General features: G+C 49.8%; 2 protein-coding genes and 2 long non-coding RNA genes across 7 annotated transcripts in view; 2 read left to right on the forward strand and 2 right to left on the reverse strand.

The window, feature by feature from the left end:
• The window catches only part of TNFRSF9 (TNF receptor superfamily member 9), an 8,208-nt gene extending 7,426 nt beyond the window's left edge, over nt 1-782 (reverse strand). The window contains exons 1-2 of the mRNA XM_026690339.2: nt 624-782; nt 450-503 (exon numbers count right to left, since the gene is read on the reverse strand). Coding sequence (XP_026546124.1) covers nt 450-503; nt 624-705 — 136 coding nt within the window. The 5' untranslated portion in view covers nt 706-782. The remainder of the gene's footprint in view (nt 1-449; nt 504-623) is intronic.
• The window catches only part of PARK7 (Parkinsonism associated deglycase), a 23,806-nt gene extending 15,261 nt beyond the window's left edge, over nt 1-8,545 (forward strand). For 3 of the 4 annotated variants that reach the window (XM_087944645.1, XM_087944646.1, XM_087944647.1), the window contains exons 8-13: nt 4,944-5,051; nt 5,592-5,693; nt 6,172-6,231; nt 6,443-6,512; nt 7,179-7,265; nt 8,228-8,545. In XM_087944645.1, the coding sequence (XP_087800771.1) occupies nt 4,944-5,051; nt 5,592-5,693; nt 6,172-6,231; nt 6,443-6,512; nt 7,179-7,265; nt 8,228-8,388 (588 nt within the window). In that variant the 3' untranslated portion in view covers nt 8,389-8,545. Of the gene's footprint in view, nt 1-4,096; nt 4,149-4,943; nt 5,052-5,591; nt 5,694-6,171; nt 6,232-6,442; nt 6,513-7,178; nt 7,266-8,227 lie in introns of those variants that run through there. The other variant, XM_026693272.2, reaches the window with a different exon arrangement.
• Nucleotides 8,546-10,037: 1,492 nt separating this feature from the next.
• Nucleotides 10,038-14,299, forward strand: LOC148129372 (uncharacterized). Its single transcript, XR_015745504.1, has 3 exons — nt 10,038-10,143; nt 12,275-13,202; nt 13,280-14,299. It is a non-coding gene; the product is annotated as an uncharacterized LOC148129372 (long non-coding RNA).
• A 2,360-nt stretch (nt 14,300-16,659) lies between these two features.
• LOC148129373 (uncharacterized) lies at nt 16,660-20,252 on the reverse strand. Its single transcript, XR_015745505.1, has 2 exons — nt 19,916-20,252; nt 16,660-18,293 (listed from the first exon to the last, which is right to left on the reverse strand). It is a non-coding gene; the product is annotated as an uncharacterized LOC148129373 (long non-coding RNA).
• Between the last annotated feature and the right edge of the window lie 7,498 nt (nt 20,253-27,750).

The raw sequence follows: 27,750 nt of genomic DNA on the forward strand, positions 1-27,750 counted from the left end.
AGGCAGGACAAGAAGCAACGGATGGAAACTCATCAAGGAGAGAAGTAACCTAGAATTAAGGGGAAGCTTGAGAAGGGGGTTGGACTAGAAGACCTCCAAGGCACCTTCCGACTCTGTAATTCTCTAACAGAGAGAACAGTTAAATCAGTGGAACGATTTGCCTCCAGAATGGTGTGAATGCTCCAACACTGGAGGTTTTTAAGAAGAGGTTGGACAGACACTTGTCTGGATTGGTCTGGGGTCTCCTGCCTGAGCAGGGGGTGGAGTAGAAGACCTCTGAGGTCCCCTTCTGACTTTCTTATTCCATCTCCACGAGCCAAGCCACTGTAGCCTCCCAGATCTGAACCCTCCACGCCCTCCGCCAGCCCCCTTCCCGCTTTCCCAGAGCTGAGACCCCCGACATACCCCTACACCCTCGGAACTCAAGACCCCCGTAAGGTCTACTTTACTGTCACAGACGCTGCATGGCCGGCAAGACTGGCCTTCCGCGGGCCGGTAGGCGCCTGAAAGGGGAAAGGGGGACGAGTCAGCGGGGTCTCGCACCCCGGGGTCATACGGGCCGGGGTCTCAACCGATTAAACCCACCGGGGTTTAAGCATCACCCCCGGGCCGCCGCCGCTCACCGCGCGGGCAGGAGACCTTGCCAAAAACGCCCGGGCGGAGCAGCAGCAGCAGCAGCAGCAGCGCGCAAAAGTGCCGCTCCATCGGAGGCGAAGCGTCTTGTGAAGAAGGGTCGGTGGGCGATCCGCGGGGCTCCCCGCCTTGGCTTGCTCTCCAGCGCGGACTCCACGCCTCCGGGCTCAGCCGGCGGGGATAAGAAGAGGAGGGGGCGGCGGGGCGGGCGGGGCGGGGCGGGGCGCCCGTCCTTCCACGCCCAAAGGACCCGTTTGTAGGTCTTCTAATAGGATATATAGGAGATTCTGTCTGTCTGTCTGTCTGTCTGTCTGTCTGTCTGTCTGTCTGTCTGTCTGTCTATCTATCCATCCATCCATCCATCCATCCATCCTTCTATCTATCTATCTATCTATCTATCTATCTATCTATCTATCTATCTATCTATCTATCCATCCATCCATCCATCCATCCATCCATCCATCCTTCCATCCATCCATCCATCCCTAATCTATCTATCTATCTATCTATCTATCTATCTATCTATCTATCTATCTATCCATCCATCCATCCATCCATCTATCCTTCCTTCCTTCCTTCCTTCCTTCCTTCCTTCCTTCCTTCCATGCATCCATGCATCCATCCATCCATCTCTTCTATCTATCTATCTATCTATCTATCTATCTATCTATCTATCTATCTATCTCTTCTTCTATCTTATCTTCCTTCTTCTTCATGCATCATCTATCTATCCATATCTATCTATCTATCTATCTATCTATCTATCCTTCCTTCCTTCCATGCATCCATCCATCCATCTATCCATCCATCCTTTTATCTATCCATCCATCCTTCCATCCATCCATGCATGCATCCATCCATCTATCCATCCATCCATTTATCTATCTATCTATCTATCTATCTATCTATCATATCTATCTATCTATCTATCTATCTATCTATCTATCCTTCTATCTATCTTCTATCTTCTATCTATCTTCCTATCTATCTATCTATCTATGCATCCACCTACCACCTATCCATGAAATGCAATATCTATCTATCTATCTATCTATCTATCTATCTATCTATCTATCTATCTATCTATCTATCTATCTATCTATCTATCTATCTATCTATCATAGGATATATATAGGAACCCTTCCATCCATCCATCCATCCATCCATCCATCCATCCATCCATCCATCAGAATACAGCTGGAAGGGACCTTAGAGGTCTTCTAGTCCAACCCGCTGCTCAAGCAGGAGAACCTAGGTCCTAGAGACCATTTCAGTCCATCCATCCATCCATCCGCACTTCATTCAACCGTTCAGTCATTGATTGATGGATTGAAGTGGTCCGGGGTCTCCAGCTCGAGCAGGGGGCTGGACTAGAAGACCTCCGAGGCTCCTTCCAGCTCTATCCGGAGCCGGGCTGGCCTTCCGAGGTGCTTTCTCACCGGGCGTCGCGAGACACCCCCCCCCCGACCTCCGCTGCCGGGCTCTGCAGCGGCGGGGAGGGAGGGATGGGGCCCCCCGCGTGGGCGGACCCCCGTCACCGCCGCGGCTGGTGACGTCTTCGCAGCCCTCCCCCGCTCGCAAAACTGCTCCCCCCCCCCCAAGCAAAGCCGGAGTGAGTCATCGCCACCAACTTGGGGTTCCCGAAGGGCCAAAAAAAGCCCCTTTGATTGAAGCTGCGGCAGGGAAGCCCCGGGGACCCCCAAAAATTGTGATGCGGGTGAGGGGGCGCCAGGATCCGATCCAGAGGCTGTTCCCAACGTCTTTGGAGGGTCCCAAAAGTGCTTTTTTTGTTCCCCACTCCCCCAAGAGACAAAAACTATCTTCTTCCTTTTTTCCCTTCTTCTGAAGACGTTTCGCTTCTCATCCCAGAAGCTTCTCCAGTTCTGACCGAATGGCGGGGAAGGGCAGGATCGATGCTCCTTGCAGGCAAAGCTGGCCATTTGCATTCTTTCCGCTAAAAGGAGGATGCAAAATGACCAGCTTTGTCTGCAAGCAGGAGACCCCAGACCATTTCAATGCATCCATCAATCAGAATAGAGCTGGAAGGGACCTCGGAGGTCTTCTAGTCCAACCCCTGCTCAAGCAGGAAACTCGCCTATATCATATCAATCAATCAATCAATCAGCAGGGTGTTAGATTAGATGACCTCCAAGGTCCCTTCCAGCTCTGACCAATTGGTCAAAATGGTGTAGGATCTCTTGCTGGACCTGGGGGTTGGACTAGATGACCTCCAAGGTCGCTTCCAGCTCTGTTCTGCTTGCCACCCTGTGGACTGTTTAAAAATTTGACCCGGCTATTTTAAGAGGGTGTTAAATTCAGGTCCCCAAATAGGGTAGCTGAAAGGTTACGGGTGAGGTGGGGGGTGAGGGTGGGGGGCTGTTAAAACAGGTCACTACTCTGTCTGTATTTTAACCCCTTGAACTCCCCTACAGGGAGAAAGATGGAGGCAGTCCTGGAATTACGACGGTTCGCTTAGTGACCGTTTGAAGTTTAAAAATAAAGCAACTTTTTCAAACTTACGACCGTTCCACCCTCCCCATGGTCACGTGATCCAAATGAGGACGAATAGCTCTATACCGCGGTCCTTGACTTACGACGGTTTGTTTAGTGACCAGTGATGAGATCACTGGGGGGCAAAAAAAGGGACCTAAGGACTTTTTTCACCCTTATGACTGTGGCTGGACATTGCCCACGGCCCCGCGATCGAAACTCAGGCGCTTTGTTAACCGACTCGCGTTTACGACGGTTTCAGCATTCTGATTGCAAAGCCGGATCCGCTTAACAACTAATTGACTAATGGATCAATTGCAAGGCTCCGCTTAACCACGGTGGCCAGAAAGGCGGTCAAACGGGGCGGAACTCCCTTCATGGGTGTCTCACTTAACGACGGAAATGTCGGCTTTCCCCAAACCCTACCGATCAGCGGACTCCAATTCCCAACATTCCTCCGCCTGCACAGCCATGATGAGAATCCTGGGAGTTGAAGTCCTGCTAAGCCGGAAGTAGCTGCCGTTGTGAAACCCGGAAGTGGATTCTTGGAGGACTTCCTCCTAATGAATTCTGGGAAATGTAGTCCCCCCCCCCACTTGGGCACTTTGGCGTTTCTTAGGCAATCAGTCCATGCCCCAAAGGAAATTCATACGTCTCCTTCCCCAACTGGCACCTTTGGAAGGGGCGGGGAGGGATGGCATTCCCGGGCACGACTGCATGGTGCTGAGCAGCCCCTATAGCTTTGGGACCCCCTCCCCACTCATGCCCCCCCCCCCGCAGCATTCAGTGGGGGGCGGAGGGCTCCCTCCTTGCAAGTTTGCAAGTTGCATTTTGCAAGGTTGTCCAAAGCGCCCAGCTTTGCAAGGTGGGGGTGGGGTGGGGGTGGGCAAACCCGCGCCCCTCCCTCTCGTGCCCCCCTCTTCCCAGGCCCCGCCCCCTCCTCTGCCCTCCCCCACCCCCGTGACGCAGCACCAGCCCTTCGGAGCTCAGCGCGAGAGCGAGCGGAGCTGTGACCGAGATTGAGCGTAAGGAAGCCCCCTCCCCTCGGGCCTTTCCGGGGCAGGGGTCTCTCCAAACGTTCCCCCCCTCCTCCCTTCTCTCCTCGGCCCGTCGCCTCCCCTTTTGGGGGCAGGGGTCCCCCCCAATGGGTCCCTGCCCACCTTCCTTCCCTCCTCTGTCCGTCTCCTTTTGGGGGCAGGGGTCCCCCAACGGCCCCTCCCTCCGCCTCTCCCCGCTCCTCCTCCCCATTTCGGGGCAGGGGTCCCTCCTCCGCCTTTCCCCCCACTCTGCTGACCCTTTTACTGGCTGGGGTCTCTCAGAATAGGAGGAATAACAGAGGCGGAAAGGGACCCTGGAGGTCGTCTAGCCCAACCCCCTGCTCCAGCAGGAGACACTCCCATACAGAATGACAGAGGGTTGGACTAGAAGACCTCCTAGGTCCCTTCCAGCAGGAGACACTCCCATACAGAATAACAGAGGTGGGAGGGACCTCAGAGGTCATCTAGTCCAACCCCCCCTCCCTGTAGAGGCAGATATATCATTTTTTAAAAGAACCTCCAGCGATGGGAGTGCCCACACTCCGTCCCTCCCCAGTCCGTCTCCCCTTTTCCGGGCTGGGGTCTCCCCAACCGATCCGGGCGCCCCCGGGAATGAAACCTGGCCAGCCGTGCGCGGTCTTCCCCAGTTGGCCGGTGGGAGAGGTTTGCGCCCGGTGTGGGGGTGCCAGAGCAGCGGCAGGTGGGCGGATCCTTCGGGCCGGGTGGGGAGAGACCCCCCCCCCACACCCATTTTTTCACCTGCTTTGCACCCCCTCCCCGCAGAACCGCCGCTGCTTCCCGATGGGCTCCAAACGAGCGCTGGTGATCTTGGCCAAAGGCGCCGAAGAAATGGAAACGGTCATCCCCACGGATCTGATGCGCAGGGCAGGAGTAAGTCCTTGGGTCCGGAGTTGAGACCCTCCCCGCCTTTTTAATTCATTTTTATTTATTTTTTAATCACAGGTCGTCCTCGACTTCTGACCACAAGGGGAGCCCGGCATTTATGTTACGGTGGGAGGGGAAAAAAATTGTGTTAAGTGAATTTTGCCTTGTTTTATGACCTTTAAGCGAATTGCTGACCTTTAATCGATAAGTTAGCAAGGCGGTTCTTTTAAGTGAATCCGCCTTCCCCGTTGAACTGGCCAGGTGGTCGCAAAAAGGGGACCCCGGGACGGTGCGACCGTCGTAAATACAAATCCGTTGCCAAGCAGGAATGATGCAACAGTCCTAAGTGTGGGAAAAACGGTCCCTATTTTTTTCAGCGCTGTTGTAACCTTTGAACTTTGGTCATTGAATGAACACAGCGGTCGGTTGTCCTTGATTTACAACACTACATTTAGTGGCCTACCTGTCGTAAAGCAGGCAAGGCTGAGAAACCTTCTTAATTCTGCTCTTCCCCCCCCCAAAAAAAATTATGGTTTTATTTACCAGATTTCTGTGACGGTAGCGGGCCTGTCCGGAAAGGAGCCAGTGCAGTGCAGCCGTGATGTGGTGATTTGTCCCGATACAAGTTTGGAAGAAGCCCGAAAAAAGGTTTGTGGGCCCACCCCCTCTTTTTTAAAAAGCACAGTTTGGGGAGGGTGGGGTCTTTGGGACATCCCCCCCTTTGCATTTAGAGCCGTGTTTCTCAACCGTGGCCTTAACCTTAAGCTGGGTGGACTTCAACTCCCAGAATTCCCCTGCCGGCCATCTTAAGCTCTCTGGTGGATTCTGGGAGTTGTTCTCACAGCTGATAAAAAGTGGCTGGCTGGGGAATTCTGGGAGTTGAAGTCCACATAGTTTTAAAAAGTTGCTGGGGAATTCTGGGAGTGGAAAGTACACAGCTTTAAAATGGCAGGCTGGGGAATTCTGGGAGTTGAAGTCCACAGAGTTTATAAAAGTGGTTACTGAATTCTGGCAGTTGAAGTCCACACAGCTTTAAAATGGCAGGCTGGGGAATTCTGGGAGTTGAAGTCCACACAGCTTAAAAGGGGAATTCGGTGACCTTTTTTTCTCCTCCTTGTTTTTTTAGGGGCCGTACGATGTGGTGGTCCTGCCTGGAGGTAACCTGGGAGCTCAGAACTTGTCAGAGGTAAAATAACATTTTTCTCTCCTTCTGAAAGTTGAACGCGACGGGAATATTTTGAATAAATCCTTCCTGTGTAACCGAAGAGAGACAGAAGATTTGAAGTGGGACAGAGAGAGTAACCTTGTTTTTTCTTGCTAAGATCCCTTTTCCTCCCCAGGACTTCTGCTAAACATTGTTTTGTAAATGATCCCCTCTCTTTGGCCTATTCTTGCAGTCTCCCCTCGTGAAAGACATCCTGAAGGATCAGGACACCAAGAAGGGGCTCATCGCAGCCATTTGCGCAGGTAAGTTTCTAGCTCCGCCTTTGAGGAAACACCTCTATGGGCAGCCCAGCCCCACCAAATCTGAGAGTCCAGTTGGGGAACTCAGATTTGGGGGGGGGGTCTTCACTGAGGCCAGGGGGCTGCGATGACCAGGGCTGGTTCGGCAGGTCTGCAATAAAATTCTAAGAATTCAGAAGCTGCAAATAAAAATTATAACAATCCAGAAGCTGCTAATAAAAAAATTTTTTTAGCATCCAGAAGCTGCCAATAAAATTCTAAGCATTTAGAAGTGCAAAATAAAATAAGAATTCAGAAACTGCAAATAAAATAATTCTAAATAAATAAAATTTGCAGTTTTCAGAAACTGCAAATAAAATTCTAGGCATTCAGAAGCCACAAATAAAAATTTAAGCATCTAGAAGCTGCCAATAAAATTCTAAGCATTCAGAAACTGCAAATAAAAATTTAAATATCCCGAAGCTGCAAATAAAAATTCTAAGAATCCAGAAGTCACAAATAAAATAGAGTCCAGAAGCTTTGAATAAAAATTCTAAGAATCCAAAAGCAGCAAATAAATAATGTATAATGTATGTAGATGCAAAGGAATAGCCCACAGCTGGTCCCTTTTGTACCGGAGCCAGCAATGCTGGGTGAATCATAGCTTGTTTTTCCTCTGTCGGCTTGCAGGTCCCACGGCTCTCCTGGCGCATGGAATCGGCTTTGGAAGCAAGGTGACCACTCACCCCTTGGCCAAAGACAAGATGATGGACGGAGGTCAGTATCCCACAAAACATTGTCTCTGTTTAACAGATTAACAGAGTTGGAAGGGACCTTGTAGGTCATCTAGTCCAACCCCACGATGCCCATGTTTCTTATCACCAAAATATAATCTAGATCAGGGATCCCCCAATTCCTGGGCCGGGGTCCATCCCTGGGCCTCAAGCCATTCGGAACCGGGCCACAGAAGTGGCGGGCAGGCCCCCATATTGCACAGGTAGTCCTCGACTTATGAGCACAATTGAGCCCGAAACTTAGGTCGCTAAGTGAGAAGCATGTTAAGTGAGTTTTATCCCGTTTTACGACTTTTCTTCCTGTGTTTGTTAAATGAATTCGAAAGCTGCAAATAAAACTTCTAAAAATCCAGAAGCTGCAAATAAAAATTCTAAGCATCCAGAAGCTGCCAATAAAATTTACAATCTTTCATCGTTGTTAAATGAATCCCTGCAGTTGTTACAATTGACCTGCAGTGCTCATTAAGCGAATCCAGTTTCCCCGTTAGACGTCGCTCGTCGGAAGGTCGTAAAAAGGAAGATCCCGTGATCCCCGGGGACACTGCAGCCGTCATAAATACGAATCTGTCACTAAGTTGCACTGTGCCTGGAGGTCACAAGATGACATTTGGCTACTTGGCAACCGACTCACATTTATGACTGCCAATATCCCCTTTTGTGACCCTCTGACGAGTGAAGTCTGCGGGGGAACTGGATTCACTCCTCACGGCCACCGTGAATGGGAGTCGACGGGAAAGCATCCGAGCGTATATCCCACCGGTCATAAGTGCGAGGAATGGGTCCCAAGTCACTGTTTCTTGGGGCCGTTGAATGGAGAGCCTTGAATCAGGAGTGGATCTGGAGCGGAGTCGAGCGTCGGAAAGCCGTGTCAAGTTGTTGTTGGGGGAAGTGGGTGCCCATTTTATCACCTGGAGTAACTACTAAGGGCTTGCTCTTCTCTGTAAGATCACTACAAGTACTCGGAGAATCGGGTGGAAAAAGATGGACACATCATGACGAGCCGAGGACCGGGCACCAGTTTCGAATTCGGCCTGGCGATCGTGGAAACGCTGCTGGGGAAGGAAGTGGCCGCCCAGACGAAGGCACCCCTCGTCCTTAAGGACTAGAAGCATGACACAGCCAGAAAGCCTCGCTGGTTTCGTTTTTACAACCAGGAATTTAATTTTTTTCTCCCGCACCACTTAGCGGGCGAAGGAACGGAGCGTGGCTGCCAACGACCCTTGTGGCAACTTCATTCATGCAATAAAAGAGGATTTGAATGGAGTGTCTCCTGGCCGGGAAATCATTACAACAAAACAATACATTAAATTAAATGAAAAGAAAATAAACCCTACACCCCCATCCATTCAGAATGATAAACAATGACAATGATCAAAAAAATAAATCAGAATGTAAAAAGAATTAGAATTATAAAAGAATTAGAATTATAAAAATCCTCCTCATCCATTCTGCAAATCCCACTCCCTTCCAGCCCTGATGATGTTCCCTACTTGGGCCATGAAACGTCTGCAAGAAAACCACCCAGCTCAGAGAGCACCAAGGACCCCACAGTCCGTTCCTTCCTTCCTTCCTTCCTTCCTTCCTTCCTGCCTTCCTTCCTTCCTTCCTTCCTTCCTTCCTTCCTTCCTTCCTTCCTTCCTTCCTTCCTTCCTTTCCTTCTCCACCTCCTCTCCCTTCTAGCACTGATGTTACAGAGTTGGGTCATGAAACGCCTGCAAGAAAAACCCCAAGCTCAGAGAGCTTCCTTCCTTCCATTTTACGCTTCATTTAGTGACCAAAATTAACAGCTCAAACACCCGGCTCTTCCCGACTTTAGCCCGATTCCCACCCACCCCCCCAAAAAACCAAAACACTTTTGCAAAAGTTTGCAAAACTTTGAGGCTTTTAAAAAGGGCGCTCCATTCTCCCCGGCGTTGAATAGTAAAATGGTAAAAATATGTGGTTGTTTTTTTGGTTTTGTTTTGGTTTTCAGATATAAAATTGTGGAGTCAGAGGTGAATCTTCCTCGGTGCCCCCATTTCCCTCCCAAAGTAAAAATACCGGAATTTCACAGCCGGATGAATAGACTATACAATCACAGGATGTTATGACCGAGTCATCCCAGCACTATGAATGCTCTTAATCGTCCCTTTTCAGCCTGCTACGCCCAAAGAGCCACCGGAGGCGCCACTTGCTTCCCCAGCACTATGAATGGTCTTAATGGTCCCTTTCAGCCTGCTACGCCCAAAAGAGCCACCGGAGGGCGCCACTTGCTTCCCCAGCACAATGAATGGTCTTAATAGTCCCTTTTCAGCCTGCTACGCCCAAAAGAGCCACCGGAGGGCGCCACTTGCTTCCCCAGCACAATGAATGGTCTTAATCGTCCCTTTTCAGCCTGCTATGCCCAAAAGAGCCACCGGAGGGCACCTTTTGCTTCCCCAGCACTATGAATGGTCTTAATAGTCCCTTTCAGCTACGCCCAAAGAGCCACCGGAGGGCGCCACTTGCTCCCCAGCACTACGAATGGTCTCCTAATGGTCCCTTTCAGCCTGCTACGCCCAAAAGAGCCACCGGAGGGCGCCCTATCAGAGATTTTTACAGAGCGAGAGTGACGTCGAGGCTGGGCGGGAGAAGGACGGCTGGGAGGGGCGGGGCCAGGCGAGACACCCCCGGGAGGCGTGTGACGTTGAGCTGGCCACGCCCACCCTCTCCCAGGGCCGCCCAGCCACGCCCACCCGGTCACGTGTCGTCCCCCAGCCACGTGCGCCTTGCGCAGGGCGGGCCCGGACTTGGGCGCAGCTGCTGCGGGCGCCTCGCGCTCCCTTCCCGGACGAGCCGAGGACGGCGGGGCTCGGTCGGCGGGTTTGGCGGCCCCGGTTCCGGTAAGGGAGGCCTCCTTCGTCCCGTGTGTCCCCCCCATACCCGCGTTGGGCCCACCGGAGCCGCTCCGGAGTGGCGCCCATTGGGAAGCTCCGGCGGGGCCGCTTAGAGGGGGGAGGCTCCCGCTTGGGCTGCCCCTCCAGGGGGGCTAAAGGGGGGAGAAGGGGGGTCCTTTAGGGCTGCCCCTCCCCCATGGCTTCCTCGGGAGGGGAGGGGCGGAGGGCGCTTAGAGGAGGAGGCGCCCGCTTGGGCTGCCCCGCCAGGTGGGCTAAAGGGGGGAGAAGGGGGGTCCTTTAGGGCTGCCCCCTCCCCCATGGCTTCCTCGGGAGGGGAGGGGAGGCGGGAGGGGCCCGGCAGCCTCCTCGTTGAGTTGAAAGCCATGGAAAAGCTCCAGCCTTCCCTGCTCGCTTTCTGCTTTCTCTGCATGGTATTCGCACTTCTTTGGGCGGGGCTGGTCCTTTTATTGATTTATTGTGTTTTATTTGGGTTGTCAATTGCTTACAAGATAATAGGTATAAGTAAAAACGTAGTTATGGATACATATAAGAGAAATAAAAAGGGAACAATAGGACAGGGACGGGAGGCACGTTGGTGCGCTTATGGACGCCCCTTACAGACCTCTTAGGAAAGGGGTGAGGTCAATAGTGGACAGTCTGAGGTTAAAGTTTTTGGGGTTTGGGGAAGAAACTACAGAGTCGGGTAGAGGATTCCAGACATTGACCACTCTGTGGCTGAAGTCGTATTTCCTGCAATCAAGTTTGGTGCGGTTAACCTTGAGTTTGTATCTATTGTGTGCTCTTGTGTTGTTATGGTTGAAGCTGAAGTATTCATTGACAGGTAGGACATTGCAATGTATGATTTTATATACCATGCTTAAGTCAGACCGAAGACGGCGTAATTCAAGGTTTTCTAGTTCTAGAATTTCAAGTCTGGTGGCATAAGGTATTCTGTTGCAAATACAGGAGTGGAGGACTCTTCTCGTGAAATATCTCTTGACTGTACTAATATCCGATGTGTAGTGCAGGTTCCAGACTGATGAGCTGTATTCGAGAATTGCTCTAGCAAATGTTTTCTATGCTCTAGTTACTAGTGCAATATTACTGGAGAAAAAGCTACGTAGGATTAGGTTAACAACTCTCAATGCCCTTTTGGCTATGTGGTTACCGTGGGCTCTGGCACTTAGATCATGAGAGATGAGTCCTCCAAGGTCCTTGACATAGTGGGAGTCATCAACAAGGTCTTGGATATTCAGCTTGCATTTTATTTTCTGATTTTTTTTACCAATATGTAAGACAGAGCATTTGTTTGCTGAGGTTTGAAGTTGCCACTTGTTTGCCCATTCTGACATAGTCGAGGTCTGCATAGGATGGGTGCATATGTATGTTTCTCCTTCATTCTGGCGCTCATCAGCCATTCCCAAGGCCCTTTGGCTTCCCCCCTGCTCCTTCTCTCCCTCTTTCCCCCTCTCTGGGGTGGGCAGGTGGATAAACCCCCATAGTTCTAGGTCACCCCACTTAGTTTTCTAGACCATCATGAGAAGATCTGCAGGTCCAGCTCTTTGGGGCAGATGGGAAGGTGGAAAACGTGGTTTCACAGAGTGGGTCTCCCACAGAACAATGCAGAGGCAGACCAGAGGGTTTGGGGGGAGGGTCCCAACCGCCAAAGGACCCCCCTTTCCATACGCTCAAGAAGTAACACCCTAGCCCATTTTATGAGGGAAGAGCATGCTTCTAAATTCACCTACGTAGATTGCAGCAGCTCATCCAGAAACATTTGGAGAGGAGCCCAATTCCCCCCTTATTTCTAGGATGTGAGTTTTGGGGGCCTCTCCCTTTACAGGGTTGTCCCCCCCCCCCACCCAACAAAATGGGGGGAGGAAATAAAGATTTTCTTCTCCATCATCCTCCATCCCCATTGTAAACACCCAGGTGCTTTGGTTTATTTATTGCTTTACTTATTATTAAACTTGTATCCTGCCCACCTTCCCATTTCCATCTCACCCCCTCCTGTGCCCTGCAGACGATCCATTAATTAGCACCGATGATTAATTAGCACCCAGCTGCCTTTTTGTGCCCCCTCCTCTCCCCGTTGAGGTTGGATTGACACCCCTGTTTTTCTTCCTTCCTTCTCCAGGAGGCGAGAGGGCCGTGCCCCAACGGAGTCACCGCCATCGGAAACCGCTGCCTCGGGCAGAGTTGCAACGGCTGGCAAGAGGAGAAGAGGACGTGGTGGAAGACTTGGATTTTTCCGATGGAGACTGATGGATGGACAGATTTTTTGGGGGGGTTAACTGGACAGCTGTTGCCACTTGTGGAGGGCCGAGGAAGGGGCTGCATTGTTCCAGCTGGTCCTGAGGGCACTGGAGGGAAATGCCAGAAAATTTTATCCTCCAGCAGGGGAGCCTAAAAAGACCATGATGGCTGGAAAAAAAAAACCTGCCTCTTTAGAATAATAATAATGGGGGTTCTTAAAACCATCTCAAAACAAAACCATCTTTAAAAAATAAAAAGCCAGGCCAGCCTTCCATGCTGCCCCTTCCTCTTCGGGAGGCCAATCCCACCCACCCAGCGCTGGAGACGCAGAGATGGAAGACCAACGTGCCACCACATTTTGTGGCTTGGCTCTTTTCCTGCAAGTGACCTTATTTAAAACTCTTGGGACCAAACAACAGCAGGAAGAGTTGGACTGGCAGCACAATGCATGCTTTGAATCCCCCACTCCCCCCAATTCCTCTTATTTTTATTTCTGTATGGGAAGGGATCGTGTGTGTCGGTTCTTGGCTTGTAAAAACAGCCTCTTGTGCATTTCTTTCGGAGGCCTGGATCGCTCTGCACCGAAACCGCAGCGGGCAAAACGGCCAGATCCCGATGGAGAAACGTTCTTCCCTGCGGCTTTTACTGCATTGTGACCCACGCACGCCTTTCTTCGCCGCCTGTGTGGTGCCCACCAGGAACTGAGACCCCCCCCAACACACACACACTTGTTGCTTGAGGTCACCGGACAGATCAGGTCTAGAATAAGGAGTTAGCAAGTCTTATTGTTGGTTGTGAGTGGATAAGGAGTTAGCAAGTCTTATTGTTGGTCGTGAGTGGATAAGGAGATAGCAAGTCTTATTGTTGGTTGTGAGTGGATCCCCAGCGTAGCCAGGATCTCTCTGTAATTTGCAAGTTAGGTGAAGGGAGTCTTAAGTCTTCAGCTTGGCTAAAGAACCATGTTTGATGGTTTGTGGAGATACACTTGAGGCAGTAAATGGTAAATTGAAGTGGTAAGTTTAATTTAAGTGGTAAGTTTTAAGTTGTGGCTGGTAGGGTCAAGGAATCATGGCTGTTGTCAGCCTTTAGGACCACGAGTGTTTATCTGGTAGGATCGTGTAGAGCAAGTTCAGATGTTTGGACAGAGTTGAGGTGTTGGAAGAACTTAGATCAGCGTTTTTCAAACTTGAAGGTGTGTGGACTGCAAATCCCAGAATTCCCCAGCCAATCGGTTTGGGGAATCCTGGGTGTTGAATCCACACATCTTGCTAAGGGTGGGAAACCCTGATCTAAGAGGGTCATCTATACCTCCCCCAAGTAGGTCTGGACTTGCTTTCAGAAAGCCAATTGGCCTTTAGAAGGGTGTGGACTTCAACTCTCAGAATTATGGGAATTGGAGTCCTCCAGAGTGGAAGGCACTAGATGGTTCCCACTCAACTCCCATTTAAAACAGTTAAGAGTTTGGGGAGCTGTAGTCCATCCATTGAAAGGTGCAACTTTCAAAGGGAGGGATTTTAGCTCCCAGAATCCTTAGCAATGGTGGCTAGAGAAGCTTAAGATGTCCCCTTTCTCCCCAAGACACCAGATAGCTGCAATTCAGTTCCCAGCGTTCTCCATCCTGTGGATTGGAGACTTCTGGAAACTGAAGTTCACCATTCTTTGGAGACCAGAGAGCTCCATGCCTTCACTTGGTGGTGGCCCCAATTCTTCTCAGTTCTGTGTTCAGAAATCTGGGACTTGGGACAAGTGCCAGGCCCTGCAGGTGTCGGGTCTCCAATTCTTCTGGATTCTGTGTTGAGTTCTTCACACAGAGGGCAGAATCCTATCTCCATAGGATGCCCTAGAGCAGAGGTCTCCAACCTTGGCCACTTGAAGACTTGTGGACTTCAACTCCCAGAATTCCTCAGCCAGCAAAGCTTGGCTCAGAATTCCTGAGCTAACATGAATTCTGGGAGTTGAAGTCCACAAGTCTTAAAGCTGTCAAGTTTGAAGACTTGATCTATCTCTATCACCTATCAATCATCTATAATATCCTCTATATTATAGAGGATATTATAGATGATTGATAGGTGATAGAGATAGATCAAGAGTTTTCGAAACTTGCAGTTTAAGACTTGTGGACTTCAACCCCCAGAATTCCTGAGCTAACACAACTGGAGGAGGAATTCTGGGAGTTGAAGTCCACAAGTCTTAAAGCTGTCAAGTTTGAAGACCCCCATTTTAGGTCTCCAGTGGTTCTTGGCCTTGGCAAACCTAGGTGGGTGGACTTCAGCTCTAGTTAGAAGTCTGCACAACTTAAACTTGTCAAAGTTGAAACCTTTTTATGTGTAAGGTCTTCCTTGTGCTTCATTGGGTGTCGTGCATGCTCCCTCCCCCAATCTTCCCAGCACCTAGGCAGGTGAGCCAGAAAATCCAGGTGTGTCTTGAGGCAAGTCTGCAGTTCCTCCTCTTGTTCTAAGCAGGTGTGCACAATTTATTCAAAATCTTGGAGTTAATTTCAGATAATACACATTTGTGCATGCCTACTTATAGCAATGGGTGCACAGAGAAAATCTCTGTGCATGGTGGGTCACCCTCAGGAGGGGGGAGAAAGGCCAGGAGCCAGCCATGGCATCAGGGAGGCTGGCAGGGAGGCCTGGGGCATCCAAGCCCCCCAGGGCAGCCCTGGGCATCCCCAGAGCCCCTCTTGCCAGCTTCCCTTGTGCCACGGTTGAAGCTGAGGGTTGGTGGGGACTGGGGGGGGGCGAGAGATGGGGCTGGGGTGCAGGTGGGCCGGGCAGAGAGGGGCTGCCCAATGTCCTTGGCTCTCAGGGTGGCAGTTTGGCCACTCCAAGCCAAGGGACACTGGGCAACCGTTCTCTGACCCATCACACCCACCCCATGTCCCATGGGCCTCCCTCAGCCCCCATCAATGCCTTTGGCTTCAATCCTGGCCTAAAAGGGGCCTGGGGGGTAAGGGGTGGTCCTGGGAGGAGGGGAGCATATAACCCCTCCTCTTCCCAGGACCTCCCTCCCCTGGGCCCCTTCAAGCCAGGACTGAAGCCAAAGGGGGGGACAAGGGGAGGTGGGGGTGTAAAGGGGGTGGGCAGGGCAGGGAGGGGGTAGGGGTGGGAGGGAAGGGGGGCAGGTGGGGGGCTGGGGATCAGAGGGGGATGTATTGCTTGGTTTTTTGAACTTTAATAAAGTGTCTCCTGCCATCCTGGGTGTTTCTTTCCCCGCCTACACCCCTCCCCCTCCCCCCATTTCCCTCCCTCCTCTGGCCCCTCCCACCTATGACCCCAAGGGGGGGACCAGGGAGGGGCAGACCCTGGGTGCCCCCCAGGTCTACTGGGCTGAGAGGCCCCTCCCCATCTTCCCAGGGCTTTCCTCTTCTCTCTCCCCCAAGGAGGGCTGCTGGAGGAGGTGGGCAAGGCAGGCCCTGGAAGGAGGTCAGAGGCAGGCTGGGGAGGGGCTCCTTGCCCTCCTCCTCTCCTCTTCCCAGCCCCCTTGGTGCCATGCTGGCAGAGACTCAGCAGGGAAAGGGAGGCCCAGAGGGGGGGATTGGCAGGCTCTCCCTGGCTTTTCAAGGGAGGCCTTTGCCCCTGGCCTGCCAATGTCCCCACCCTCCAGCCCAGGACCTCCCATTCCCCCATTGCCTGGCACCAGGGGAGCTGGGAAGGGAAGAGGAGGGCGTTGCCAAGGAGCCCCTCCCAGCCAGCCTCTAGCATCCTCCCAAGTGCCTTCCTCTCCCCACCTCCACTCAGCCCCCAGCAGCCCTCCTGGGGCAGAGGGGGGGAGGAAGAGGATGATGGCCCTGGGAAGATGGCAGGGGCCACCCCAACCCTGCAGACCTGGAAGGGGGCACCCAGGGCCTGCCCTCCTACCTCGGTCCCCCCCTTGAGGCCAAAGATGGGGGGGGGCCAAGAGGAGGGAGGGAAATGCAGGCGCTGGGAAGATGGGGGCTGCAGGCAGGCCAGCTCTTGGGGGGCTCTTGCCAACCCACTCTGGCTAAGGCCTGCCTGCCCCCCCATCTTCCCAGCACCTGTGCCCTCCACTTACCTGTTCTTACCTGTCCTCGTTGTCCTCCTTGCCATCTGGTGGTTCCCACAACTGGTCGCACTTTTATTTCATACTTACCCCTTTGCTGGCTGATGAGGCCAGGATTTCATCTAATAAGCTGGGCTGTTTACCCACCAATACTTTAATGTCTCCCCACCCACCCAAAAAAGGAATTATAAGTTCTGAAGGACTCACCCCAACATACCCCTACCTGTTTTACAAAGGGAGTGAATTCTCTTTGGTTTTTTATTTCAACTGCTTTGCTGGAAAGCCTTCAAGTGGATGGGAAGCTTTTAACAAGAAGCTAGGATACCAACTGAGCTATGTTGGATTAATGCACCGGGGAGGGAAGAAACACAGACACAGCAGGGGTGTCTTCAAAATTTGGCCCCTTTCCCCCATCCCAAATTTGGCAAACACACAAACACACACAGACACACATTGGTTGAAAGCTGGCAAGGGCTCCATGTTGGTTGCCTGGGTGTGGAAATGTGCAATTCTGTATCCTCACCCAGGCTGCCCTGCCTTAAAAGAAAACACTGCATCCTTTGGGCACAAAAGCCAATTAAAACGGAGCATATCTGTGTTTTGTATGCACACACACACACACACACATAGGAGAATACAGCTCAGGGTTGAACTGTGGGGTCTTTGGTGGTCTCCAAACTTGGGTTTTCTCACAGATATTTCATCACCCAGCTTGGTAACATCATCAGTGCCCTGATCATCCCATCCTCACTGCACTGATGATGTTACCTAATTGGGTCATGAGACGTCTGCAAGAAAACCAAGCTCAGAGAGCACCAAGGACCCCCCCCCCCACACACACAGAGACTTCCAGAAGGGAAGCAATGGGTTACCCCCATTCCCCCAAGCACAATATCCTTCCTGCTTCCTTCCTGCCTCCTTCCCAACAATTCCCAGGCAGCCAAACCCGCGGCTGATGGGCCTCCCTGTAGCCTCTAAGCTGCAATAGCACTTAAAAAGACTTCTATGCCGCTTCACAGGGCTTTTACGGCCGTCTCTAAGCGGTTTACAGAGTCAGCAAAGCATTGCACCCCCAAAAAATCCGGGTCCTCGTTTTACCGACCTCGGAAGGACGGGAGTCCCGAGTCAACCAAATGCCCAGAAAGGCCAGGATGGAAACAAACGAGCGAGCAAACCAACCAACTATGCCCATCAGAGAGAGAAACCACAGGAAGTCAAAGGAGAGAAATAAAAAAAGATAAGAAGATAGCCCCACACAGACAGGCTGTGCTCTACCATCCAAATAAAAATAATAAAAATTTAAAAAAGGACATGGAGTTTGGACACTGGATCACTTTGTCGGTCTCAAAAGCTGCTAGCGATGCATAGACCTCCCCCCACAAGAAAAGAACACTGTACCGGTTCCAGCCAGGGAGGTGTCCCCCCCCCCCTGCAAAAAAGGAAGAGGGAGGGGGGGTCCTTGCCCCTCCATGGCTGGTTTGCAGAGCCGTTTCTCCTTCTCCAAGTGTGTCTTCCTAATAAATAACTTTTAAAACCCCATCCCGCCGAGTCTTTATTTCCTCCCCCCAATACGAATATTTTAGCAGATTTCCACAGGCCTCTTTGGGGAGGGAACTTCCTTCTTCAGTGAGATGTCCGACGGCGGAGAATCCAGGCGTTACGAAGGGGACTTGGGGGCATCGCCCAGAGCCTCCAAGAGAGAGAGGTCCCATTTTCCTGCTTGGGGAGACCCGGCTGGGGAGAAGCTTCCCTCCGTAGGGGGACGAGGCCACGCTTCCGGTGGAGGGTTGAGTGAAGCTCCGTGGAAGGAAGGTTGCACTGGGAAGCCGCCAGGAAACTGGGCATACGCAACACCCGGCCCACCTCTTGGCTACCTGGAGGAAAAAACAGCAAGGAAAGCAAATGAAGCACCTGGGGGGATTTGAGCACAGAGCCGGGGATTTGGGAAACCGAGAGCCAAACCAAGCGGAGGGTGCAAACCATTTCAAAAAGAAAAGCTGAAATGCAACCTTTCTTCCAGAGCAGAGAGGAGTTAACAGCCCTGGCACTAAGGAGGAGCCCACGTGGTATGTGCCACGGGTTTTAAAGCCTTACGCGTGGCCCCTGCAGGACGGGAAGCTTGATGGGAAGAAGAGGGAGGAGCAAACCTTAAGGGGCTCAACCTCCAAGTGGAGAATGAAGGAAGGTATCGATAGGACATCGATAGAGCTGAAGAAGCTTCTTGGATGGGAAGCGAAACGTCTTCAAAGAAACCCCAGGAAAGTCCAGTTCTCCCTTGGAAAAGCAACTTTGGGATATCGACAAGAATATTTGTAGCTCAGGGCTGAACTATAAGGTCCTTGGGGCTCTCCAAGCTGGGTGGTTTCCTTGTAGACGTTTCAAAACCAAACTAAGTAACATCATCAGTGTTGGAAGGAAATGGGGTTTGTGGCAGAGGAGGAGGGGGGAGGAGGAGGAGGGGAGGGGAAGGAGGAGGAGAGGAGGAAGACTGTGGAGTTCTTGGTGCCTTCTTGGGTCTTATACCTGAACAGGTGAAGGGGCCCTGGGAACTGCCACCCTTCAACGCTTGTAGGTGAAGGGGGGGCTTCCAGGTCACCTCGTACTGCCTGCACCTCGAATGGTGCATTTTTCTGGCCCTCTAAATGGTTGCAAACCACACACAGAGCAATAAACATTGTTTACCAATGCAAAAAGAAAACAAAACCCTTACTCTTCGGCCCACCCAATTCCCTCCCCATCATATGCATTTGTTTTATTATGTTAAACCGATAAGGGCAGCATTATTACTTTCCCCCCAAGCCTGGGCTCTTTACCAGGGATCTCATAAAAAGGTTCTTTGGGCCATGGTTCCCTGGGGAACGATTTCTGCTGGAAATAACCCCGATTCAGAGAAAGGAGGGAGAACTGAGAGATCTACAGGATCTAAAACAGGCCGAGAAGGGAATCTCTATCTGGTTTTGTTGAGGGGGGAAGAAATTTGGAATCCAGAGCATTTAAAAAGAGAAATAGGACAAAAACAACCAGGAAGCCCCTTTTTTTGGCATGCAGAGATTGGCTCAAGGCACCTGCACGGGTGGGTTTTAACAGCACACAAGGAGAAATTGGGATTGTGGGGCAAAGGACAAAGGCCTTTGAAGATTTGGGGGGTGGCACCCCCAGAAATCCAGTCTTAAGACACACAGGGAGGCCCTTCCACGGTTTAAACCCAGACCAGACCAGACTACACCCCACCCCACCCCACCCCAAGAATAAGAATAGAACAGAATAAACTAGAATATAGGAATAAGAATAGAATAGAGCACAAGAGAATAAGGGCCCTTAATGCACTTGCCATGAAAAACTTCCATTTCTTGCCTTTCTTCGATGACCCAAGGACGTCAATCACGGTTTCCCTCCCTTGTGTGTTTCCACCCCCCATTTCTAGTATTTTTTATTTTCCTCCACCACCACCCCCTTTTTTTAAAGGCTGCCCTGTGCATGCAAGCTGTTCACTTACCTCTGCTTGGCCCCGAAGCCCTGGAAGAATATTAATTCAGCAGCGGGTTCTGGCCCAGTTCATTGCAGCTTTGCACCCCGCCCAAAAAAATAAAATGGCAATTTCGACTTGATAGTCGCACCTGCAAAAGAAAAAAGAAACTCGTGCCCAGGGGCGGCAGAAGCGGCTCTGGCTCGAGCAAAAGAAGTATCGCTTTGCAAATGTGGAGCCTCGCCTCTAAAAATGCTTTTTTCCCCCTTTTTGGGCCCTTAAAAGTGGATTATTAGCGAAGCCAGGCAATCTCCCAGCTGCTGCCTTTCCCCCTAATAGGACTTTGTTCGACGCTCTAGGCTGCTGGAGAGAAAGGCCCCTTGCAAGGAGGTGTCTATCCGATTGCCTGCCCCGCTCGAACACACTTTTAGCTGGACCGTTTTAAAACCTGATATTTCTGTCTCGTGTGATGATGGTTTCCCTTCCCCTCCTCCCCGGGCCCGGCAATTGGATAGTTTCCCTGCCCCAACCGGTTGTCCCTTGCAGGCAGTCAGCCGGCCGCCTCAATTCGGTTCTATTGGAAAAGATAGGGCGATTGCAAGGGGGCCTAAAGTGGGGAGACGTCGCGCCTTGATTGCAACCCGCCTTTTAAAGGGGACAGCTGGACTTTTTGTCGAAGGGACTCGGGGAAAATATCTTACTCTGCGTCCCCCATCACTCTAGGGGGAAAACGGGGTGAAAATAGACCTCAAATTACGTGAAAACCGCGGTTTTCAAAGTCTAAGGGGAAATTGCATTAACAATAGTAGCCCGCCATCTCGTGGCCATTTTGCGTTATGGCAGGTGTAGAAATTTCTGTACTTTACCTGCAATGACGCAAAATGGCCACGAGATGGCGGCTATTATTATTAAGTTCTTTCCTCCACCTGCCATGCGCAAAATGGCCACGAGATGGGGGCTATTATTATTATTAAGTTCTTTCGTCCGCCTGCAATGACGCAAAATGGCCACGAGATGGCGGGCTATTATTATTAAGTTCTTTCCTCCACCTGCCATGCGCAAAATGGCCATGAGATGGGGGCTTTTATTATTATTAAGTTCTTTCGTCCGCCTGCAATGACGCAAAATGGCCACGAGATGGCGGGCTATTATTATTAAGTTCTTTCCTCCACCTGCAATGACGCAAAATGGCCATGAGATGGGGGGCTATTATTATTATTAAGTTCTTTCGTCCGCCTGCAATGACGCAAAATGGCCACGAGATGGCGGGCTATTATTATTAAGTTCTTTCCTCCACCTGCCATGCGCAAAATGGCCACGAGATGGGGGGCTATTATTATTATTAAGTTCTTTCGTCCACCTGCAATGACGCAAAATGGCCACGAGATGGCGGGCTATTATTATTAAGTTCTTTCGTCCACCTGCAATGACGCCAAATGGCCACGAGATGGCGGGCTATTATTATTAAGTTCTTTCCTCCACCTGCCATGCGGAAAATGGCCATGAGATGGGGGGCTTTTATTATTATTAAGTTCTTTCCTCCACCTGCAATGACGCAAAATGGCCACGAGATGGCGGGCTATTATTATTAAGTTCTTTCGTCCGCCTGCAATGACGCAAAATGGCCATGAGATGGCGGGCTATTATTATTAAGTTCTTTCCTCCACCTGCCATGCGCAAAATGGCCATGAGATGGGGGCTTTTATTATTATTAAGTTCTTTCGTCCACCTGCAATGACGCCAAATGGCCACGAGATGGCGGCCTATTATTATTAAGTTCTTTCCTCCACCTGCCATGCGCAAAATGGCCATGAGATGGGGGCTTATTATTATTAATCCACCTGCAATGACGCCAAATGGCCACGAGATGGGGGCTATTATTATTATTAAGTTCTTTCCTCCACCTGCCATGCGCAAAATGGCCATGAGATGGGGGCTTATTATTATTATTAAGTTCTTTCGTCCGCCTGCAATGACGCAAAATGGCCACGAGATGGCGGCCTATTATTATTAAGTTCTTTCCTCCACCTGCCATGCGCAAAATGGCCATGAGATGGGGGGCTTTTATTATTATTAAGTTCTTTCGTCCACCTGCAATGACGCAAAATGGCCACGAGATGGCGGCCTATTATTATTAAGTTCTTTCCTCCACCTGCCATGCGCAAAATGGCCATGAGATGGGGGCTTATTATTATTAATCCACCTGCAATGACGCCAAATGGCCACGAGATGGGGGGCTATTATTATTATTAAGTTCTTTCCTCCACCTGCCATGCGCAAAATGGCCATGAGATGGGGGGCTTATTATTATTAAATTCTTTCGTCCACCTGCAATGACGCAAAATGGCCACGAGATGGCGGCCTATTATTATTAAGTTCTTTCCTCCACCTGCCATGCGCAAAATGGCCATGAGATGGGGGCTTATTATTATTATTAAGTTCTTTCGTCCGCCTGCAATGACGCAAAATGGCCACGAGATGGCCGGCTATTATTATTAAGTTCTTTCCTCCACCTGCCATGCGCAAAATGGCCACGAGATGGGGGGGCTTATTATTATTAAATCCACCTGCAATGACGCCAAATGGCCACGAGATGGCGGCCTATTATTATTAAGTTCTTTCGTCCACCTGCCATGCGCAAAATGGCCACGAGATGGGGGCTATTATTATTATTAAGTTCTTTCGTCCACCTGCAATGACGCCAAATGGCCACGAGATGGCGGCCTATTATTATTAAGTTCTTTCGTCCACCTGCAATGACGCAAAATGGCCATGAGATGGGGGCTATTATTATTATTAAGTTCTTTCGTCCACCTGCAATGACGCCAAATGGCCACGAGATGGCGGGCTATTATTATTAAGTTCTTTCGTCCACCTGCAATGACGCAAAATGGCCACGAGATGGCGGGCTATTATTATTAAGTTCTTTCCTCCACCTGCCATGCGCAAAATGGCCACGTGATGGGGGGCTTATTATTATTAAATTCTTTCGTCCACCTGCAATGACGCAAAATGGCCACGAGATGGCGGGCTATTATTAAGTTCTTTCCTCCACCTGCCATGCGCAAAATGGCCACGAGATGGGGGCTTTTATTATTATTAAGTTCTTTCCTCCACCTGCAATGACGCAAAATGGCCACGAGATGGCGGGCTATTATTATTAAGTTCTTTCGTCCGCCTGCAATGACGCAAAATGGCCACGAGATGGCGGGCTATTATTATTAAGTTCTTTCCTCCACCTGCCATGCGCAAAATGGCCATGAGATGGGGGGCTTTTATTATTATTAAGTTCTTTCGTCCACCTGCAATGACGCAAAATGGCCACGAGATGGCGGCCTATTATTATTAAGTTCTTTCCTCCACCTGCCATGCGCAAAATTGCCATGAGATGGGGGCTTATTATTATTAATCCACCTGCAATGACGCCAAATGGCCACGAGATGGGGGGGCTATTATTATTATTAAGTTCTTTCGTCCGCCTGCAATGACGCAAAATGGCCACGAGATGGCGGGCTATTATTATTAAGTTCTTTCCTCCACCTGCCATGCGCAAAATGGCCATGAGATGGGGGGGCTATTATTATTATTATTAAGTTCTTTCGTCCACCTGCAATGACGCAAAATAGCCACGAGATGGCGGGCTATTATTAAGTTCTTTCGTCCACCTGCCATGCGCAAAATGGCCACGAGATGGGGGGGCTTATTATTATTAAATTCTTTCGTCCACCTGCAATGATGCAAAATGGCCACGAGATGGCGGGCTATTATTATTAAGTTCTTTCCTCCACCTGCCATGCGCAAAATGGACACGGCGGGCTATTATTGTCAATGCAATTTCCCATAGACTTCTCGTTGTTCGTTATGGCAGGCGCAGGGAAGGAATCGCGAAAGTTAATATAAATAAAAATAATCAGGTTACGGACCTGGCGAAATCCGACGAGGGGTCTTACTCTGAGTCCCCCATCACTCTAGGGGGGAAAACGGGGTGAAAATAGACCTCAAATTAAGTGAAAACCGCAGTTTTCAAAGTCTATGGGAAATTGCATTGACAATAATAGCCCGCCATCTCGTGGCCATTTTGCGTCATTGCAGGCGGAGGAAAGAACTTAATAATAAAAGCCCGCCGTCTCGTGGCCATTTTGCGTCATTGCAGGCGGAGGAAAGAACTTAATAATAAAAGCCCGCCGTCTCGTGGCCATTTTGCGTCATTGCAGGCGGAGGAAAGAACTTAATAATAAAAGCCCGCCGTCGTCATTGCAGGCGGAGGAAAGAACTTAATAATAAAAGCCCGCCGTCTCGTGGCCATTTTGCGTCATTGCAGGCGGAGGAAAGAACTTAATAATAAAAGCCCGCCGTCTCGTGGCCACTTTGCGTCATTGCAGGCGGAGGAAAGAACTTAATAATAAAAGCCCGCCGTCTCGTGGCCTTTTTGCGTCATTGCAGGCGGAGGAAAGAACTTAATAATAACAACCCGCCATCTCGTGGCCATTGTGCGTCATTGCAGGTGGAGGAAAGAACTTAATAATAATAGGCCGCCGTCTCGTGGCCATTTTGCGCATGGCAGGTGGAGGAAAGAACTTAATAATAAAAGCCGTCTCGTGGCCATTTTGCGCATGGCAGGCGGAGGAAAGAACTTAATAATAAAAGCCCGCCGTCTCGTGGCCATTTTGCGTCATTGCAGGCGGAGGAAAGAACTTAATAATAACAACCCGCCATCTCGTGGCCATTGTGCGTCATTGCAGGTGGAGGAAAGAACTTATAATAATAGGCCGCCGTCTCGTGGCCATTTTGCGCATGCAGGTGGAGGAAAGAACTTAATAATAAAGCCCGCCGTCTCGTGGCCATTTGCGCATGGCAGGCGGAGGAAAGAACTTAATAATAAAAGCCCGCCGTCTCGTGGCCATTTTGCGTCATTGCAGGTGGACGAAAGAAATTGCATAGCAATAACACCAGGTGGGTGGAGGTATTTTGTTATGGCAGGCGCAGGGAAGGAATCGCGAAAGTTAATATAAATAAAAATAATCAGGTTACGGACCTGGCGAAATCCGACGAGGGGTCTTACTCTGAGTCCCCCGTCACTCTAGGGGGGAAAACGGGGTGAAAATAGACCTCAAATTGAATGAAAACCACGGTTTTCAAAGTCTATGGGAAATTGCATCTCGTGGCTATTTTGCCAATAAGCAAATAACAAGTTACAGTTACATAAATAAGCAGTTCCTAAATTAACCATTTAGATGGCAGATTTTTAAAGGTGTTTGTGTATTATACATACCTTGGGATGGCAGACCATTCCCAATGTTTGAATCTGCAGTTCCCAAATTCATCACTGGAGGGCAGGTTTTTCAGTGTGCACAATATATATGCTGCATTACTAAAATTAGCCACTGGAGGGCAGACTTTTCTCACCTATCTAATCTATCATTTTTATTATGTATATCTATGGTTATCTATCTTTGTGTCTGTCCATCTGTGCAAAACCACTCACGCATCATCACAAAATCTCCAATCTTCCTTCCTTCCATCCCTCCCTTTTCCTTCCCTTCCTTCCTTCCATCTCTCCCTTCTTTTTCGTTCCTTCCTTCCTTCCGTCCCTTTTTCTCCCTTAGCTTCCTTTCCTTAACTTCCTTCATTTCTTCCATCTCTCCCTTCCGTCCTTTCATCCCTCTCTTCCTTTTCCTTCCTTTCCTTCCATCCCTCCTTTTTCCTTCCTTCCTTCTCTTCCTTTTCCTTCCTTCCCTCCTTTTCCTTCCTTTCCTTCCTTCCTTCCTTCCCTCCCACCCTTTTCCTTCCTTTCCGTCCTTCCATCCCTCTCTTCCTTTTCCTTCCTTTCCTTCCATCCCTCCTTTTTCCTTCCCTCCTTCTCTTCCTTTTCCTTCCTTCCCTCCTTTTCCTTCCTTTCCTTCCTTCCTTCCCTCCCACCCTTTTCCTTCCTTTCCTTCCTTCCACCCCTCTCTTCCTTTTTGTTCCTTCCTTCCTTCCCCCCTCCCTTGAATAGAATAGAATAGAAAATAGAATAATCTTCATTCTAAAATAGAGAAAAGTGCAAATAGAATAGAATCAAGTCCTCCTTCTCCATCTCCTTCCTTTTTTCCTTTCTTCATTCCTTCTTCCTTTTTCCCTCCTTCTCCATTCTGCAAACTCCACTCCCTTCCGGCACTGATGACATTATTGTTCATTGAACCGAATTCTTGCCTTCTGCCCTCCGAAGAGCAATTCAGCCAAAAACCAGTCAAAATCCATAACTGACCTCCTATAGTGGGCCAGTCGGCCCCCATAGAAAACCAGAGCGTGGTGGTGGTGGTTTTTTTTTGTTTTTTTTTCAGGTGACGTACAAGTGGAACCCCAAGAGGCAGGCCTCCATTTTACAACGCTTCGTTTAGTGACCAAAGTTAACAGCTCAAACACCCGGCTCTTCCCGACTTTAGTTCGATTCCCACCCACCTCCCAAAAAACCCAAAACACTTTTGCAAAAGTTTGCTAAACTTTGAGGCTTTTAAAAAGGGTGCTCCATTCTCCCCGGCGCTGAATAGTAAAATGCTAAAAATATGTGGTTGGTTGTTTTTTTTTTGGTTTTCAGATATAAAATTGTGGGTGAGTCAGAGGTGAGTCTTCCTTGGTGCCCCCATTTCCCTCCCAAAGTAAAAATACCGGAATTTCACAGCCGGATGAATAGACTATACAATCACAGGATGTTATGACCGAGTCATCCCGGCTTCCTCCTGCTCAGCTGGAAGGAGATAGGATTCGGTGTAAGGGTCAGGGACTAATCAGAATAGAAGCTGGAAGGGGCCTCGGAGGTCCTCTAGTCCAACCCCACCCCCTCCCCACCCAAGCAAACCCTACACCATTTTTGACAGATGGCAGTCCAGCCTCTTGTAACTAGTCCTAGGAAACCGGAACCTGTGTCCGATTCCAGCGTTTTGTGTATTTCGGCCCAGCGAACGTAGACAACAACCCACATAAAATCGGAGTAAGGAGGCCTACGTAATAATTTCTTAGCATGCCATTTCATAATGCAGATGACTTGAAAACAGGTTCTCTCGATAGGTAAATCAGGAGGCTGAGCAGGTGGTTTTGCAGAGCAAAATCTATTCCTTTTCAAAGTGTGTTTACAAAGTGTGAGTGTGTTTGTGTGTGTGTTCACACATCAGAAAGACCAAAATTGTCCTTTTGGCAAAGAGGACACAAACTTTTAACAAAGAGGACGTTAAAAAAAAAAAAACTCTTCAAAAGCTCCCCTGATGTATTTTAAAGCCAAGTCAGATTCGCTTTCACAACCACAGGATAAAAAGGCCCTTAAAGTGCACCGTGCAGTTTTGCACACAAAAACTGCACACACACAAAATTTGTGTGGTTGTTAAGCCGAGGAGTTCAGCTGCCTTCTTTAGCAGCTTCAAATCCAGCCTACAACTTCTGGTGTAGCCGCGGTGTGGCAGACTGCCCAATGTTGATAGGCACCTCGTACGACGGGATTGACCAATGTGGAGTGCATAATAAAGACACACACCCTAAAACACACACTGAGTGTCAATTCGATGTGGCAACTCAATTTGTCTTCCAGTCTTTAAAACGAGCAGGAGGAGGCTGGGAGTAGAAGAGGGAGGAGACCCCGGACAACCAATAAATATAGGAGCTGCACCTTTACCATAAATAACTATGTCATAACTTTATTAAATCCAAGACATGAATGAATGATATATATATATATATATATATATATATATATATATATATATATATATATATATATATATATATATATATATATATATATATCCAAAATACAATTGAATGCAATCCCCACGACACTGTACATCCCTTACATGTTTTTCAGTGCATTGTTTCTGCGATAAACCTTCATTTCG

The sequence above is a fragment of the Notechis scutatus genome, chromosome 16 (genome assembly GCF_049901735.1).
Source record: "Notechis scutatus isolate UNSWTSFEM ecotype Mainland chromosome 16, rNotScu1.2, whole genome shotgun sequence".
In the NCBI taxonomy this organism is placed as follows: Eukaryota; Metazoa; Chordata; class Lepidosauria; order Squamata; family Elapidae; genus Notechis; species Notechis scutatus.